This window comes from Eleutherodactylus coqui, chromosome 7 (assembly GCF_035609145.1).
Source record: "Eleutherodactylus coqui strain aEleCoq1 chromosome 7, aEleCoq1.hap1, whole genome shotgun sequence".
NCBI lineage: Eukaryota > Metazoa > Chordata > Amphibia > Anura > Eleutherodactylidae > Eleutherodactylus > Eleutherodactylus coqui.
The window spans coordinates 6,357,523-6,371,410 of record NC_089843.1 but is presented as its reverse complement, the minus strand read 5'-3'; the positions used below and the strand labels follow the sequence as shown (position 1 = coordinate 6,371,410).

The following is a 13,888-nucleotide window of genomic DNA, read 5'->3' as shown; positions in this document are numbered from 1 at the left end:
TGTTAAGTACACTCCTGGGAAGATTATAGGCATAGTACATTTATGCTATGATAAATGGCGCACGTGCGAGCGTCGTCGACAGTTACCCCCCCCACGTAGATCGTTCAATTTCCATCATTGCCACTAATTCTCTCACTTCCCGATGTTGTAGAAACATGAAATTTGGCAGGAGCATTGATTATGTCATAAATAGGAAAAGCTAATGGGTCCCAACTCTATTATTCAATTCTAATTGCAAAAGAATTAGCGTTCAAATTTTACGTACAGAATGTAATTTTCTCACATAGAAACTTGAAATTTGGCACGGGCATTGATTATGTCTTCTTGCTATTTCTTATACTGCTGAGGTAACATGAAAGCTGTGCTGTGATTGGTGGCTACTTCTTATACTGCTGAGGTTGCATGAAAGCTGTGCTGCGATTGGTTGTTATATATTATACTGAGGTAACATGAAAGCTGTGCTGTGATTGGTTGTTATATATTATACCACTGAGGTAACATGAAGGCTGCGCTGTGATTGGTTGCTATATATAATACCGCAGAGGTAACATGAAAGCTGCGCTGTGATTGGTTGCTATTTTTTATATTGCTGAGGCAGAATAAAAGTTGCGCTGTGATTGGTTGTTATTTCTCTTACTGCTCAGGTAACATGAAAGCTGCGCTGTGATTGGTTGTTATATTTTATACCACTGAGGTAACATGAAAGCTCCGCTGTGATTGGTTGTTATATATTATACTGAGGTAACATGAAAGCTGTGCTGTGATTGGTTGTTATATATTATACTGCTGAGGTAACATGAAAGCTGTGCTGTGATTGGTTGTTATATATTATACTGAGGTAAAAGGGAAAGCTGTGCTGTGATTGGTTGTTATATATTATACCGCTGAGGTAACATGAAAGCTGTGCTCTGATAGGTTGCTATTTCTTATACTGCTGAGGTAACATGAAAGCTGCGCTGTGATTGGTTGTTATCTAGATATATAAAAACGAATGTATGTATGTCTGTCTGTCTTCGCAGCAACGCGCGACGGGTCAGCTAGTCTTTAATAAAATCTGTTGAAACTAAAATGCAATATGCCATCACTTGAGGAGATGGTAACACCCCTTTAATTCAGAATTCTCTATTAGGGTATCTGTAAATGGGTTTTCTAAGCCCGAGGACCCCTTTAAATTAGATGAAACAAATAAGGGCTGCACTACTGAAATCCATCTCTATGATGAAGTTATAAACCTGTTTTCTGAATTACTACAATTCTGATTATCTGGAAAATGTGGTCCCGATATGTCTGAGTATCAGAGCTGCCACGCTGCCACACGCAGAAGGAGAACCAAACTATTGTAACAAGGAAGGTAGTCCTGAAAACTGACAGAATTAGACTCAGCAGAGAGAACAGACCTAGACGGGTCTCCATATACAGGGATGAAGAACACAGGCCGAGCCGCCATAGGGGTACAACAAGCCTAGACTATACGGGGTCCCCCTCAGAAGTGGTGCTGCACATCTATGGTCCTCAGGATCTGAGCTTACAAACTGAACAAAAGGCTTTCCTTTCCCGCTAGGACTACAATGGTGAATATCGGTCTCTACTTGCCCCGTGGTGACCACAGTGCGATAGATGGGCCTTTTTTTGCTCCTCTTCATACAACAGCATTTTCCTGCAGTCCAAGTACCTGCATGGTGTAAAGGTATCCTGAGGCTCCTGAGCAGCCGCTAGTCAATATCGAGGCCTGCCCTGCTCTACATCTATCCAGTCTGTTGGCATAAACTGCCTATTGTGATACAACTTGTCAGAAAAGTCACCGGTGACCGGCAAGAAGAGTCACAGCAGGAGGCGATACAGGCATTTTAATACTTTGGGGTAATTCAGACACATTTGCAGTGCCGTTCACCCGGACATATAACATGTTTTATCACAACTTGTACTGATACAAGTAATCATCATTTGCTCAATGAAAAGAATGCCAGAAAGAAAGAAGAGCAAGAAGTGCACCATCAGCACAAGGTATATACCGGTATACACCGCTACTCGTGCCTCCAACCTGTGCTGGTGGAAGGTACATCATGGCCAACACTTAGCAACTACCTGAAAGCAATGACGTTCCTGAAGCAGCACTGAACGGACTGGAGGCTCATTTCACTGACACCCTCTATATGGGCTCTGACTTTGCATCCATAGCTCTCCTCCTTCCACCCCCTCCGGAGAAGACTTTGCACGTCTTGTCTAATTCTCTGTAGTAATTTTGGCAGGGCTTCTCCTTGCTCCCTTGTTTCGCCTTACAAGCTTGCTAAGTTATCCAGTGCCCTGCTAAAAGTCATATACATGTTGCACAAGGCAGAGGTCAGACATGGGTTCACCGCAGCGTCAATATCCCTCGCGTCCATCACCGCGCGTCCCGAGGAACGGACCTGACAGTCTTAAGAAAAGGCAAGAAAAGACGCAGGCGTTTAATCCTTAAAGAGTCTCATTTCTTGCAATCCTCCCCTTTCCTTGGAGCCCCCCTCCCCATTCCTTCTCTCGCTCCTTAAGACCTCATGGGCCTTCAGTCACACATCTTAAAAGAGAAATAAAACACAAAACAACAAAGGCTTACTTGTCTTAAGTCGATGAAGGCCAACTGCAGTGTGTCCCCTTGGAACCCAGGCACCGGTCCCGATCTGGCAAACCCTGTGGGAAAGAATAAACCATGAAAGGCGTCTTTAAATAAGCATGGACAGGAAGATTGGCAGACGGATGACAGCGAGGACAAGGGAGGCCGGGGGAGAGGAGGAACGAGCTTCTATGCAGCCATGTCTCTGGGCCTTCACGCTCTTTGTCTGCTCTTCAAAATTTGTGTCATCAAAACACCATTAATTCCACCGTCCTGACAGCGAGGAAACTGTACTAACTCAACCTGAAATCTATTCCCATGGGCCACTCCGAGCTCCGTGCTATTTGTTTGGTCAATGGACAAACAAGTCAACGAAAAAGTGGGGGGAAAAAAAAAAGTGTCGGCAATGGTCTGAGGTGGGGGTGGCATTGTCCGGGGCGGAGGAGCTTTTCACAATGCTTTCAGTTGGCGAAGCTTTGTATATTGCAGCAGGAATTTTCCGATTTCACGCTTGTCACCTCGTCCCTCCAGTATTTATCAATAATAAATAACCGCCTGACGCATCGACAATTGGGCCTCTCCCTTCGTATATTTCCATTATCTCTTATGGTGCATGACATCCGGCGGCTGTACTACACAGCCACTGGGAATCTTTCTAAGATGATTACATGGTGTCTCTGCTGGAATATGATCCCAAGTTGTACAGTGCGGTGAGCTCCATGAGACCTAGCGATGGACTGGATTCTCATCGTAGGCTCAGATAGCGATGGCGACGGCACAAGACATGCACTCGGCCGGTATTGAGGGTATTAGGAGATGACAATTAAAATGGGTCTGACATGGTAGGACATTCCACAGCTTCCGTCCCGCTCTGTTAGCTCAATTGGTTCCTGTGAAGGTGATGAGCCTGAATAATGGATGGAAGGTGTGAGCTATAGCCTCCTGAGTGCAGAACAATCATCCCCTTTATGCTGGCTGGCCTCCAACGTAGAACACATACAGTACTGCTAACTCATGCTATAAGACTACATGTTATGGAATAGTTCAAAGGTTGCAGTTGCGAAAACCAAGACGTTATCAGGAAGGAAAAGGCAGGAAGAAAGACGGAAGGAAGGGGAAGCTATAAGGATAGGAAAAGAAAAGGAAGGAAGAAAAGGATAGGAAAAGAAAAGGAAGGAAGGAAGAAAAGGATAGGAAAAGAAAAGGAAGGAAGGAAGAAAAGGATAGGAAAAGAAAAGGATAGGAAGGAAGGAAGAAAAGGATAGGAAAAGAAAAGGAACTAAGAAAAGGATAGGAAAAGAAAAGGATAGGAAAGGAAAGGAAGGAAGAAAAGGATAGGAAAGGAAGGAAGAAGAAAAGGATAGGATAGGAAGGAAAAAGAAAAGGAAGGAAGGAAGAAAAGGATAGGAATAGAAAAGGAAGGAAGGAAGGAAGGAAGAAAAGGATAGGAAAAGAAAAGAAACTAAGAAAAGGATAGGAAAAGAAAAGGATAGGAAAGGAAAGGAAGAAGAAAAAGGATAGGATAGGAAGGAAGAAGAACAGGATAGAAAAGGAAGGAAGAAAGAAAGAAAAGAATAGAAGAGGAGAAGGAAGAAAAAGGATAGAAAAGGAAGAAAAGGATAGGAAAGGAAGGAAGAAAATAGGAAGAGAAAAGGAACTAAGAAAAGGATAGGAAAAGAAAAGGAACTAAGAAAAGGATAGGAAAAGAAAAGGAACTAAGAAAAGGATAGGAAAAGAAAAGGAACTAAGAAAAGGATAGGAAAAGAAAAGGAACTAAGAAAAGGATAGGAAAAGAAAAGGAACTAAGAAAAAGGATAGGAAAAGAAAAGGAACTAAGAAAAGGATAGGAAAAGAAAAGGAACTAAGAAAAAGGATAGGAAAAGAAAAGGAACTAAGAAAAAGGATAGGAAAAGAAAAGGAAGGAAGAAAAGGAAAGGAAGGAAGAAAAGGATAGGAAAGGAAGGAAGAAAAGGATAGGAAAGGAAGGAAGAAAGAAAGAAAAGGATAGAAAAGGAAAAGGAAGAAAAAGATAGAAGATAGAAAAGGGGAAGGAAATAAAGGATAGAAAAGGGGAAGGAAATAAAGGATAGAAAAGGAGAAGGAAGAAAAGAAGGAACGGAAGGAAGGGAAGAAAGGAGAAGGGTCGAAAGCAGAAGCGATGAAAGGAGAAGGCAGTAAGGAAAGAAGGATAAGGAAGGAAGAAAGGAAAAAGGAAGGAAGGAGGGAAAGGAAGGAAGGAGGAAAAGGGAAGAAAGGAAGGAAGAAAAGGAAGGAAGGAAAGGAAAAGGAAGGAAGGAATGGAAAAGGAAGGAAGGAAGGAATGGAAAAGGAGAATGAAAGGAAGAAACAGAAAAGGAAGATAGGAAGGATGGAAAATAAAAGCAGGAAGGGAAAGGAAAATAAGCAGCAGGCAGGAAGCAAAGATGGTAAGGAAGAGAAATAAGTGGGAGGTAAAGGAAAGAAGGAAGGAGAAGGAAGAAAAGGGGAGGCAAATGAAGACAGAAAGAAAAGGAAGGGGAAGGAATAGAAAAGAAGAAAAGGAAAAAAAAGGAAGCCAGACAGAGAAAAAGGAGGGAAAGAAGAAAAAGAAGCAATGCAGAAAAAATAAGGAAGATAGCAAGAAAAGGGAAGAGGAAAGGCAGGAAAGAAAAAGTGAGGGAGGGAGGAAAGAAGAAAAAGAAAGCAAGGCAGAAAAAGGAAGGAAGATAGAACGAAAAGGCAAGAGGGAAAGCAGGAAAGAAAAAGGAAGTAAGGAAAGAAGAAAAAGGGAGTAAAGAAAGAAAGAATAGAGAGGAAGGAAGGACAAGGGAGGCTGAAAGGAAAAAAAAGCGAGGATGGAAAGAAGAAGGAAGAAAATGGTAGGAAGGAAAAGAAAAAGAGGAAGGAAAAGAGAAAAGAAAAAGGAAAAAAAGGAGGAAGGACGGCAGGAAAAGAAAAAGGAGGAAGGACGGCAGGAAAAGAAAAAGGAGGAAGGACGGCAGGAAAGAAAAAGGAGGAAGGACGGCAGGAAAGAAAAAGGAGGAAGGACGGCAGGAAAGAAAAAGGAGGAAGGACGGCAGGAAAGAAAAAGGAGGAAGGACGGCAGGAAAGAAAAAGGAGGAAGGACGGCAGGAAAGAAAAAGGAGGAAGGACGGCAGGAAAGAAAAAGGAGGAAGGACGGCAGGAAAGAAAAAGGAGGAAGGACGGCAGGAAAGAAAAAGGAGGAAGGACGGCAGGAAAGAAAAAGGAAGGACAGGAGGAAAGACAAAGGAAGGAAGGGAGGAAAGAAAAAGAGCAAGGAAAGAAGAAAAAGAGCAAGGAAAGAAGAAAAAGAGCAAGGAAGAACGAAAAAGCGAGAAAGGAAGAACGAAAAAGCGAGAAAGGAAGAACGAAAAAGCGAGAAAGGAAGAACGAAAAAGCGAGAAAGGAAGAACGAAAAAGCGAGAAAGGAAGAAAGAAAAGAAGAAATGAAAGAAAGAGGAAGGAAGAAGGAGGAAGAAAATGGAAGACAATGAACGGATTAAAAAGGAGGAAGGACGGCAGGAAAGAAAATGGAAGGTAGGAAGGGAGGAAAGAAAAAGGAATGAAAGAAGGGAGGGGGAAAAAAGGAAGAAAAAGGAAGCAAGACAAAAAAGGAAGGGAGATAGAAAGAAAAGGGAAGAGGAAAGGCAGGAAAGAAAAAGCAGGGAAAGAAGAAAAAGAGGGAGAAAGAAAGAAAATAAGAAAGAAAAAGAATGGAAGAAAAGGAAGGAAATAAAAAGGAGGAAGGATAGAAGGAAATAAAAAGGAGGAAGGATAGAAGGAAATAAAATGGAAGGAAGAAAAGGGGAGGGAAAAGGGAGGAAGGAAGGAAGAAAAGGGGAGGGAAAAGGGGAGGAAGGAAGGAAGAAAAGGGGAGGGAAAAGGGGAGGAAGGAAGGAAGAAAAGGGGAGGGAAAAGGGGAGGAAGGAAGGAAGAAAAGGGGAGGGAAAAGGGGAGGAAGGAAGGAAGAAAAGGGGAGGGAAAGAAAATGGAAGGAAGAGAGAACAGAAAAAGGAAGGAAAGAAAAAGAAAGCAAGGCAAAAATAGGAAGGGAGATAGAATGAAAAGGAAAGAGGGAAGAGAGAAAAAGAGAGGAAGGGAGAGGGAATGAAAAGGAAAGAGGGAAGGCAGAAAAAAAAAGAGGAGCGGAAGAGAGAAAGAGAGGAAGGGAAGAGAGAAAGAGAGGAAGGGAAGAGAGAAAGAGAGGAAGGGAAGAGAGAAAAAGAGGAAGGGAAGAGAGAAAAAGAGGAAGGGAAGAGAGAAAAAGAGGAAGGGAAGAGAGAAAAAGAGGAAGGGAAGAGAGAAAAAGAGGAAGGGAAGAGAGAAAAAGAGGAGGGGAAGAGAGAAAAAGAGGAGGGGAAGAGAGAAAAAGAGGAGGGGAAGAGAGAAAGAGAGAAAGAGAGAGAAAGAGAGGGGAAGAGAGAGAAAGAGAGAGAAAGAGAGGGGAAGAGAGAGAAAGAGAAGGGAAGAGAGAAAGAGAGGGGAAGAGAGAGAAAGAGAGGGGAAGAGAGAGAAAGAGGGGAAGAGAGAGAAAGAGAGGGGAAGAGAGAGAAAGAGAGGGGAAGAGAGAGAAAGAGAGGGGAAGAGAGAGAAAGAGAGGGGAAGAGAGAGAAAGAGAGGGGAAGAGAGAGAAAGAGAGGGGAAGAGAGAGAAAGAGAGGGGAAGAGAGAGAAAGAGAGGGGAAGAGAGAGAAAGAGAGGGGAAGAGAGAAAAACAGAAAGGACGGTAGAAAGAAAGAAGAAAAAGAGAAAGAAAGGGGAAGAGAGAAAATCAGAAAGGACGGTAGAAAGAAAGAAGAAAAAGAGAGAAAAACAGAAAGGACGGTAGAAAGAAAGAAGAAAGAGAGAAAAACAGAAAGGACGGTAGAAAGAAAGAAGAAAAAGAGAGAAAGGAAGGAAGAAAGAAAGAAGAAAAAGAGAGAAAGGAAGGAAGAAAGAAAGAAGAAAAAGAGAGAAAGGAAGGAAGAAAGAAAGAAAAGAAAAAGAGAAAGGGATGAAGGAATAAAGAAGAAAAAGAGAAAGGAAGGAAGAAAGAAGAAAAAGAGAAAGAAGAAAGAAAAGGAAGGAAGGGCGGCAGGAAAGAAAATGGAAGGAAGGGAGGAAAGAAAAATGAAGGAAAGGATGGGAAAAAAGGAAATAAAGAAGAAAGAAAAAGAGCAAGGCAAAAAAAGGAAGTGGGATAGAAAGAAAAGGGTAGAGGAAAGGCAGAAAATAAAAATGAGGAAGGAAGAAAGAAAAAGAGAAAGAAGAAAGAAAAAGAGAAAGAAGAAAGAAAAAGAGAAAGAAGAAAGAAAAAGAGAAAGAAGAAAGAAAAAGAAAGAGAAGAAAGGAAAAAGAGAAAGGGAGAGAAAGAGAGAAAGAAAAAGGACGGGAGGAAAGAACAAGGAGGAAGGACGGGAGGAAAGAACAAGGAGGAAGGACGGGAGGAAAGAACAAGGAGGAAGGACGGGAGGAAAGAACAAGGAGGAAGGACGGGAGGAAAGAACAAGGAGGAAGGACGGGAGGAAAGAACAAGGAGGAAGGACGGGAGGAAAGAACAAGGAGGAAGGACGGGAGGAAAGAACAAGGAGGAAGGACGGGAGGAAAGAACAAGGAGGAAGGACGGGAGGAAAGAACAAGGAGGAAGGACGGGAGGAAAGAACAAGGAGGAAGGACGGGAGGAAAGAACAAGGAGGAAGGACGGGAGGAAAGAACAAGAAGGAAGGACGGGAGGAAAGAACAAGAAGGGAGGCCGGGAGGAAAGAACAAGAAGGAAGGCCGGGAGGAAAGAACAAGAAGGAAGGCCGGGAGGAAAGAACAAGAAGGAAGGCCGGGAGGAAAGAACAAGAAGGAAGGCCGGGAGGAAAGAACAAGAAGGAAGGCCGGGAGGAAAGAACAAGAAGGAAGGCCGGGAGGAAAGAACAAGAAGGAAGGCCGGGAGGAAAGAACAAGAAGGAAGGCCGGGAGGAAAGAACAAGAAGGAAGGCCGGGAGGAAAGAACAAGAAGGAAGGCCGGGAGGAAAGAACAAGAAGGAAGGACGGGAGGAAAGAAAAAGGAAGGAAGGACGGGAGGAAAGAAAAAGGAAGGAAGGACGGGAGGAAAGAAAAAGGAAAGACGGGAGGAAAGAAAAAGAAGGAAGGACGGGAGGAAAGAACAAGAAGGAAGGACGGGAGGAAAGAACAAGAAGGGAGGACGGCAGGAAAGAAAAAGAAGGAAGGACGGGAGGAAAGAAAAAGAAGGAAGGACGGGAGGAAAGAAAAAGGAGGAAGGACGGGAGGAAAGAAAAAGGAAGAAGGACGGGAGGAAAGAAAAAAGAAGAAGGACGGGAGGAAAGAAAAAAAGAGGAAGGACGGCAGGAAAGAAAAAGGAAAAAAAGGAGGAAAAAAGGAAGGAAAAGAAAAAGGAGGAAGGACGGCAGGAAAGAAAAAGGAAGAAAAGGAGGAAAAAAGGAGGGAAAAGAAAAAGGAGGAAGGACGGCAGGAAAGAAAAAGGAAGAAAAGGAGGAAAAAAGGAAGGAAAAGAAAAAGGAGGAAGGACGGCAGGAAAGAAAAAGGAAGAAAAGGAGGAAAAAAGGAGGGAAAAGAAAAAGGAGGAAGGACGGCAGGAAAGAAAAAGGAAAAAAAGGAGGAAGGACGGCAGGAAAGAAAAAGGAAAAAAAGGAGGAAGGACGGCAGGAAAGAAAAAGGAAAAAAAGGAGGAAGGACGGCAGGAAAAGAAAAAGGAGGAAGGACGGCAGGAAAAGAAAAAGGAGGAAGGACGGCAGGAAAAAAAAAGGAGGAAGGACGGCAGGAAAGAAAAAGGAGGAAGGACGGCAGGAAAGAAAAAGGAGGAAGGACGGCAGGAAAGAAAAAGGAGGAAGGACGGCAGGAAAGAAAAAGGAAGGACAGGAGGAAAGACAAAGGAAGGAAGGAAGGGAGGAAAGAAAAAGAGCAAGGAAAGAAGAAAAAGAGCAAGGAAAGAAGAAAAAGAGCAAGGAAGAACGAAAAAGCGAGAAAGGAAGAACGAAAAAGCGAGAAAGGAAGAAAGAAAAGAAGAAATGAAAGAAAGGAAGGAAGAAGGAGGAAGAAAATGGAAGACAATGAACGGATTAAAAAGGAGGAAGGACGGCAGGAAAGAAAATGGAAGGTAGGAAGGGAGGAAAGAAAAAGGAATGAAAGAAGGGAGGGGGAAAAAAGAAAGAAAAAGGAAGCAAGACAAAAAAGGAAGGAAGGAAATAAAAAGGAGGAAGGATAGAAGGAAATAAAATGGAAGGAAGAAAAGGGGAGGGAAAAGGGGAGGAAGGAAGGAAGAAAAGGGGAGGGAAAAGGGGAGGAAGGAAGGAAGAAAAGGGGAGGGAAAAGGGAGGAAGGAAGGAAGAAAAGGGGAGGGAAAAGGGGAGGAAGGAAGGAAGAAAAGGGGAGGGAAAAGGGGAGGAAGGAAGGAAGAAAAGGGGAGGGAAAAGGGGAGGAAGGAAGGAAGAAAAGGGGAGGGAAAAGGGGAGGAAGGAAGGAAGAAAAGGGGAGGGAAAAGGGGAGGAAGGAAGGAAGAAAAGGGGAGGGAAAAGGGGAGGAAGGAAGGAAGAAAAGGGGAGGGAAAAGGGGAGGAAGGAAGGAAGAAAAGGGGAGGGAAAAGGGGAGGAAGGAAGGAAGAAAAGGGGAGGGAAAAGGGGAGGAAGGAAGGAAGAAAGGGGGAGGGAAAAGGGGAGGAAGGAAGGAAGGAAGAAAAGGGGAGGGAAAAGGGGAGGAAGGAAGGAAGGAAGAAAAGGGGAGGGAAAAGGGGAGGAAGGAAGGAAGAAAAGGGGAGGGAAAAGGGGAGGAAGGAAGGAAGAAAAGGGGAGGGAAAAGGGGAGGAAGGAAGGAAGAAAAGGGGAGGGAAAAGGGGAGGAAGGAAGGAAGAAAAGGGGAGGGAAAAGGGGAGGAAGGAAGGAATAAAAGGGGAGGGAAAAGGGGAGGAAGGAAGGAAGGAAGGAAGAAAAGGGGAGGGAAAAGGGGAGGAAGGAAGGAAGAAAAGGGGAGGGAAAAGGGGAGGAAGGAAGGAAGAAAAGGGGAGGGAAAAGGGGAGGAAGGAAGGAAGAAAAGGGGAGGGAAAAGGGGAGGAAGGAAAGAAGAAAAGGGGAGGGAAAAGGGGAGGAAGGAAGGAAGAAAAGGGGAGGGAAAAGGGGAGGAAGGTAGGAAGAAAAGGGGAGGGAAAAGGGGAGGAAGGAAGGAAGAAAAGAGGAGGAAGGAAGGAAGAAAAGAGGAGGAAGGAAGGAAGAAAAGGGGAAGAAAAAGAGAGGAAGGAAGAAAAAGACTGCGACAGGCAGAGAGAGAAAAAGACTGCGACAGGCAGAGAGAGACAGAGACTGCGACAGGCAGAGAGAGACAGAGACTGCGACAGGCAGAGAGAGACAGAGACTGCGACAGGCAGAGAGAGACAGAGACTGCGACAGGCAGAGAGAGACAGAGACTGCGACAGGCAGAGAGAGACAGAGACTGCGACAGACAGAGAGAGACAGAGACTGCGACAGGCAGAGAGAGACAGAGACTGCGACAGGCAGAGAGAGACAGAGACTGCGACAGGCAGAGAGAGACAGAGACTGCGACAGGCAGAGAGAGACAGAGACTGCGACAGGCAGAGAGACACACAGAGACTGCGACAGGCAGAGAGACACACAGAGACTGCGACAGGCAGAGAGACACACAGAGACTGCGACAGGCAGAGAGACACACAGAGACTGCGACAGGCAGAGAGACACACAGAGACTGCGACAGGCAGAGAGACACACAGAGACTGCGACAGGCAGAGAGACACACAGAGACTGCGACAGGCAGAGAGACACACAGAGACTGCGACAGGCAGAGAGACACACAGAGACTGCGACAGGCAGAGAGACACACAGAGACTGCGACAGGCAGAGAGACACACAGAGACTGCGACAGGCAGAGAGACACACAGAGACTGCGACAGGCAGAGAGACACACAGAGACTGCGACAGGCAGAGAGACACACAGAGACTGCGACAGGCAGAGAGACACACAGAGACTGCGACAGGCAGAGACACACACAGAGACTGCGACAGGCAGAGACACACACAGAGACTGCGACAGGCAGAGACACACACAGAGACTGCGACAGGCAGAGACACACACAGAGACTGCGACAGGCAGAGACACACACAGAGACTGCGACAGGCAGAGACACACACAGAGACTGCGACAGGCAGAGACACACACAGAGACTGCGACAGGCAGAGACACACACAGAGACTGCGACAGGCAGAGACACACAGAGACTGCGACAGGCAGAGACACACAGAGACTGCGACAGGCAGAGACACACAGAGACTGCGACAGGCAGAGACACACAGAGACTGCGACAGGCAGAGACACACAGAGACTGCGACAGGCAGAGACACACAGAGACTGCGACAGGCAGAGACACACAGAGACTGCGACAGGCAGAGACACACAGAGACTGCGACAGGCAGAGACACACAGAGACTGCGACAGGCAGAGACACACAGAGACTGCGACAGGCAGAGACACACAGAGACTGCGACAGGCAGAGACACACAGAGACTGCGACAGGCAGAGACACACAGAGACTGCGACAGGCAGAGACACACAGAGACTGCGACAGGCAGAGACACACAGAGACTGCGACAGGCAGAGACACACAGAGACTGCGACAGGCAGAGACACACAGAGACTGCGACAGGCAGAGACACACAGAGACTGCGACAGGCAGAGACACACAGAGACTGCGACAGGCAGAGACACACAGAGACTGCGACAGGCAGAGACACACAGAGACTGCGACAGGCAGAGACACACAGAGACTGCGACAGGCAGAGACACACAGAGACTGCGACAGGCAGAGACACACAGAGACTGCGACAGGCAGAGACACACAGAGACTGCGACAGGCAGAGACACACAGAGACTGCGACAGGCAGAGACACACAGAGACTGCGACAGGCAGAGACACACAGAGACTGCGACAGGCAGAGACACACAGACTGCGACAGGCAGAGACAGGCAGCGATAAAGAAAAACAGACAAATAATGAGACGATAAGATGGAAAGGATAAGAGATTATATGAGGACCGGTTCTGTACTTCTCTTACAGTGTATTACCTATAACACTGTGTAAAATAAGGATATTACGTTATGTTCTAGCCTTGTGCTGCATTATATTAAATCTCAGACCTTTTATGCTATATTATTACATTAGACTTTTATGGTGTATTAGTTGTTTGATGACTATATATTTTTCACAATGTGCTGTCACAGCGCCCGATAAATCTATATTGACCATGTCCAGAAGTGCAAGAAGGTCCAGTGTAAATGAGAGGCCTGCCTGCAGAGCTCCTGCTGAGAGTCATCCACCAGTTCTGCAGGGCTCCTGCCTCCTCTGAGGCTCCAAAGAATGGCAATCAATAGCCGTGTTTCCCCTTCCTGCCCCCCCCCCCCCTTCCCTTTTTCTGGGCGAAGTCTGTAAATCTTTAAACAAGTAGATTACAAGACAGAAGCTGACAGACAACAAAACCAGCGCTTCCCACAGGAAAAGACATCAGAAGTGGACCTATTCAGGGCTAATGCCTGGGAGTGACGCTGATGGATGGCCGTCATCAGTCTTCAGGCCTGGGATAAGGGTGGAGGTGCAGGGCTTGGCGGGGCGGCGGGGGCACAGCTCCTGCTGCTCAGGTTGGCGCCACCTGCTCTACAACGTGTGAGCCTTTCACAACATCTAATTAGGCAGCAGGAGACCTGCAGGTCTGTGGGACAACCTCATGGCCCCTCCAGTGTCGCTGCCCCAGCTCTGAACTTATAACAAGTCTACCAAATTCTGGACTATAATAGTCAGGGACTGGAACCACCGCCCCTCTACATCATGCAAGAAGTCCATCAAATGTCTTATTAACCCCTTCACACCCAGAGCGTACATCTTCATCCCAGGCATGTCGGGTTTGTATGAAGCAGGAACAGCAGCAGATTGCGCTCCACACACGGTGTGTCCCAGCCACGATCTGTGACATTTGAATACTCAAATCAATGTTTGGGGGTCTTGAATGTCACCCCCCCATCCCCTTATCGAAGAGATTGCAAGGTGCAGTTCGGTTGTAATAGCAGCTTGAGGTCTTCTGAAGGCCCCAGGAGGGGTCATAACTGATTGTCAATTAAGCCATATCTGTGGCACTTCTTTATAGACTGCCTATCAAAACACACTATAAGGCAATACAATGGTATTGTTTTCTACTTAATGAGCAAACTTTCACAAGTTTAAGTCCAGTATGAGACTGAAAAAAAAGTAAAAATGAGTAAAAAAGGAGGGAAAGAAAAAAACAACAACGCTTTAATC

At 45.7% G+C, this 13,888-nt stretch overlaps 1 protein-coding gene across 1 annotated transcript in view; it reads right to left on the bottom strand.

Annotated features, from left to right (window-relative positions):
• Window positions 1-13,888, bottom strand: part of EXOC6B (exocyst complex component 6B) — a 167,854-nt gene that overhangs the window by 102,718 nt on the left and 51,248 nt on the right. Inside the window, exon 12 of the mRNA XM_066572846.1 lies at window positions 2,594-2,667. Within this exon, the coding sequence (XP_066428943.1) occupies window positions 2,594-2,667 (74 nt within the window). The remainder of the gene's footprint in view (window positions 1-2,593; window positions 2,668-13,888) is intronic.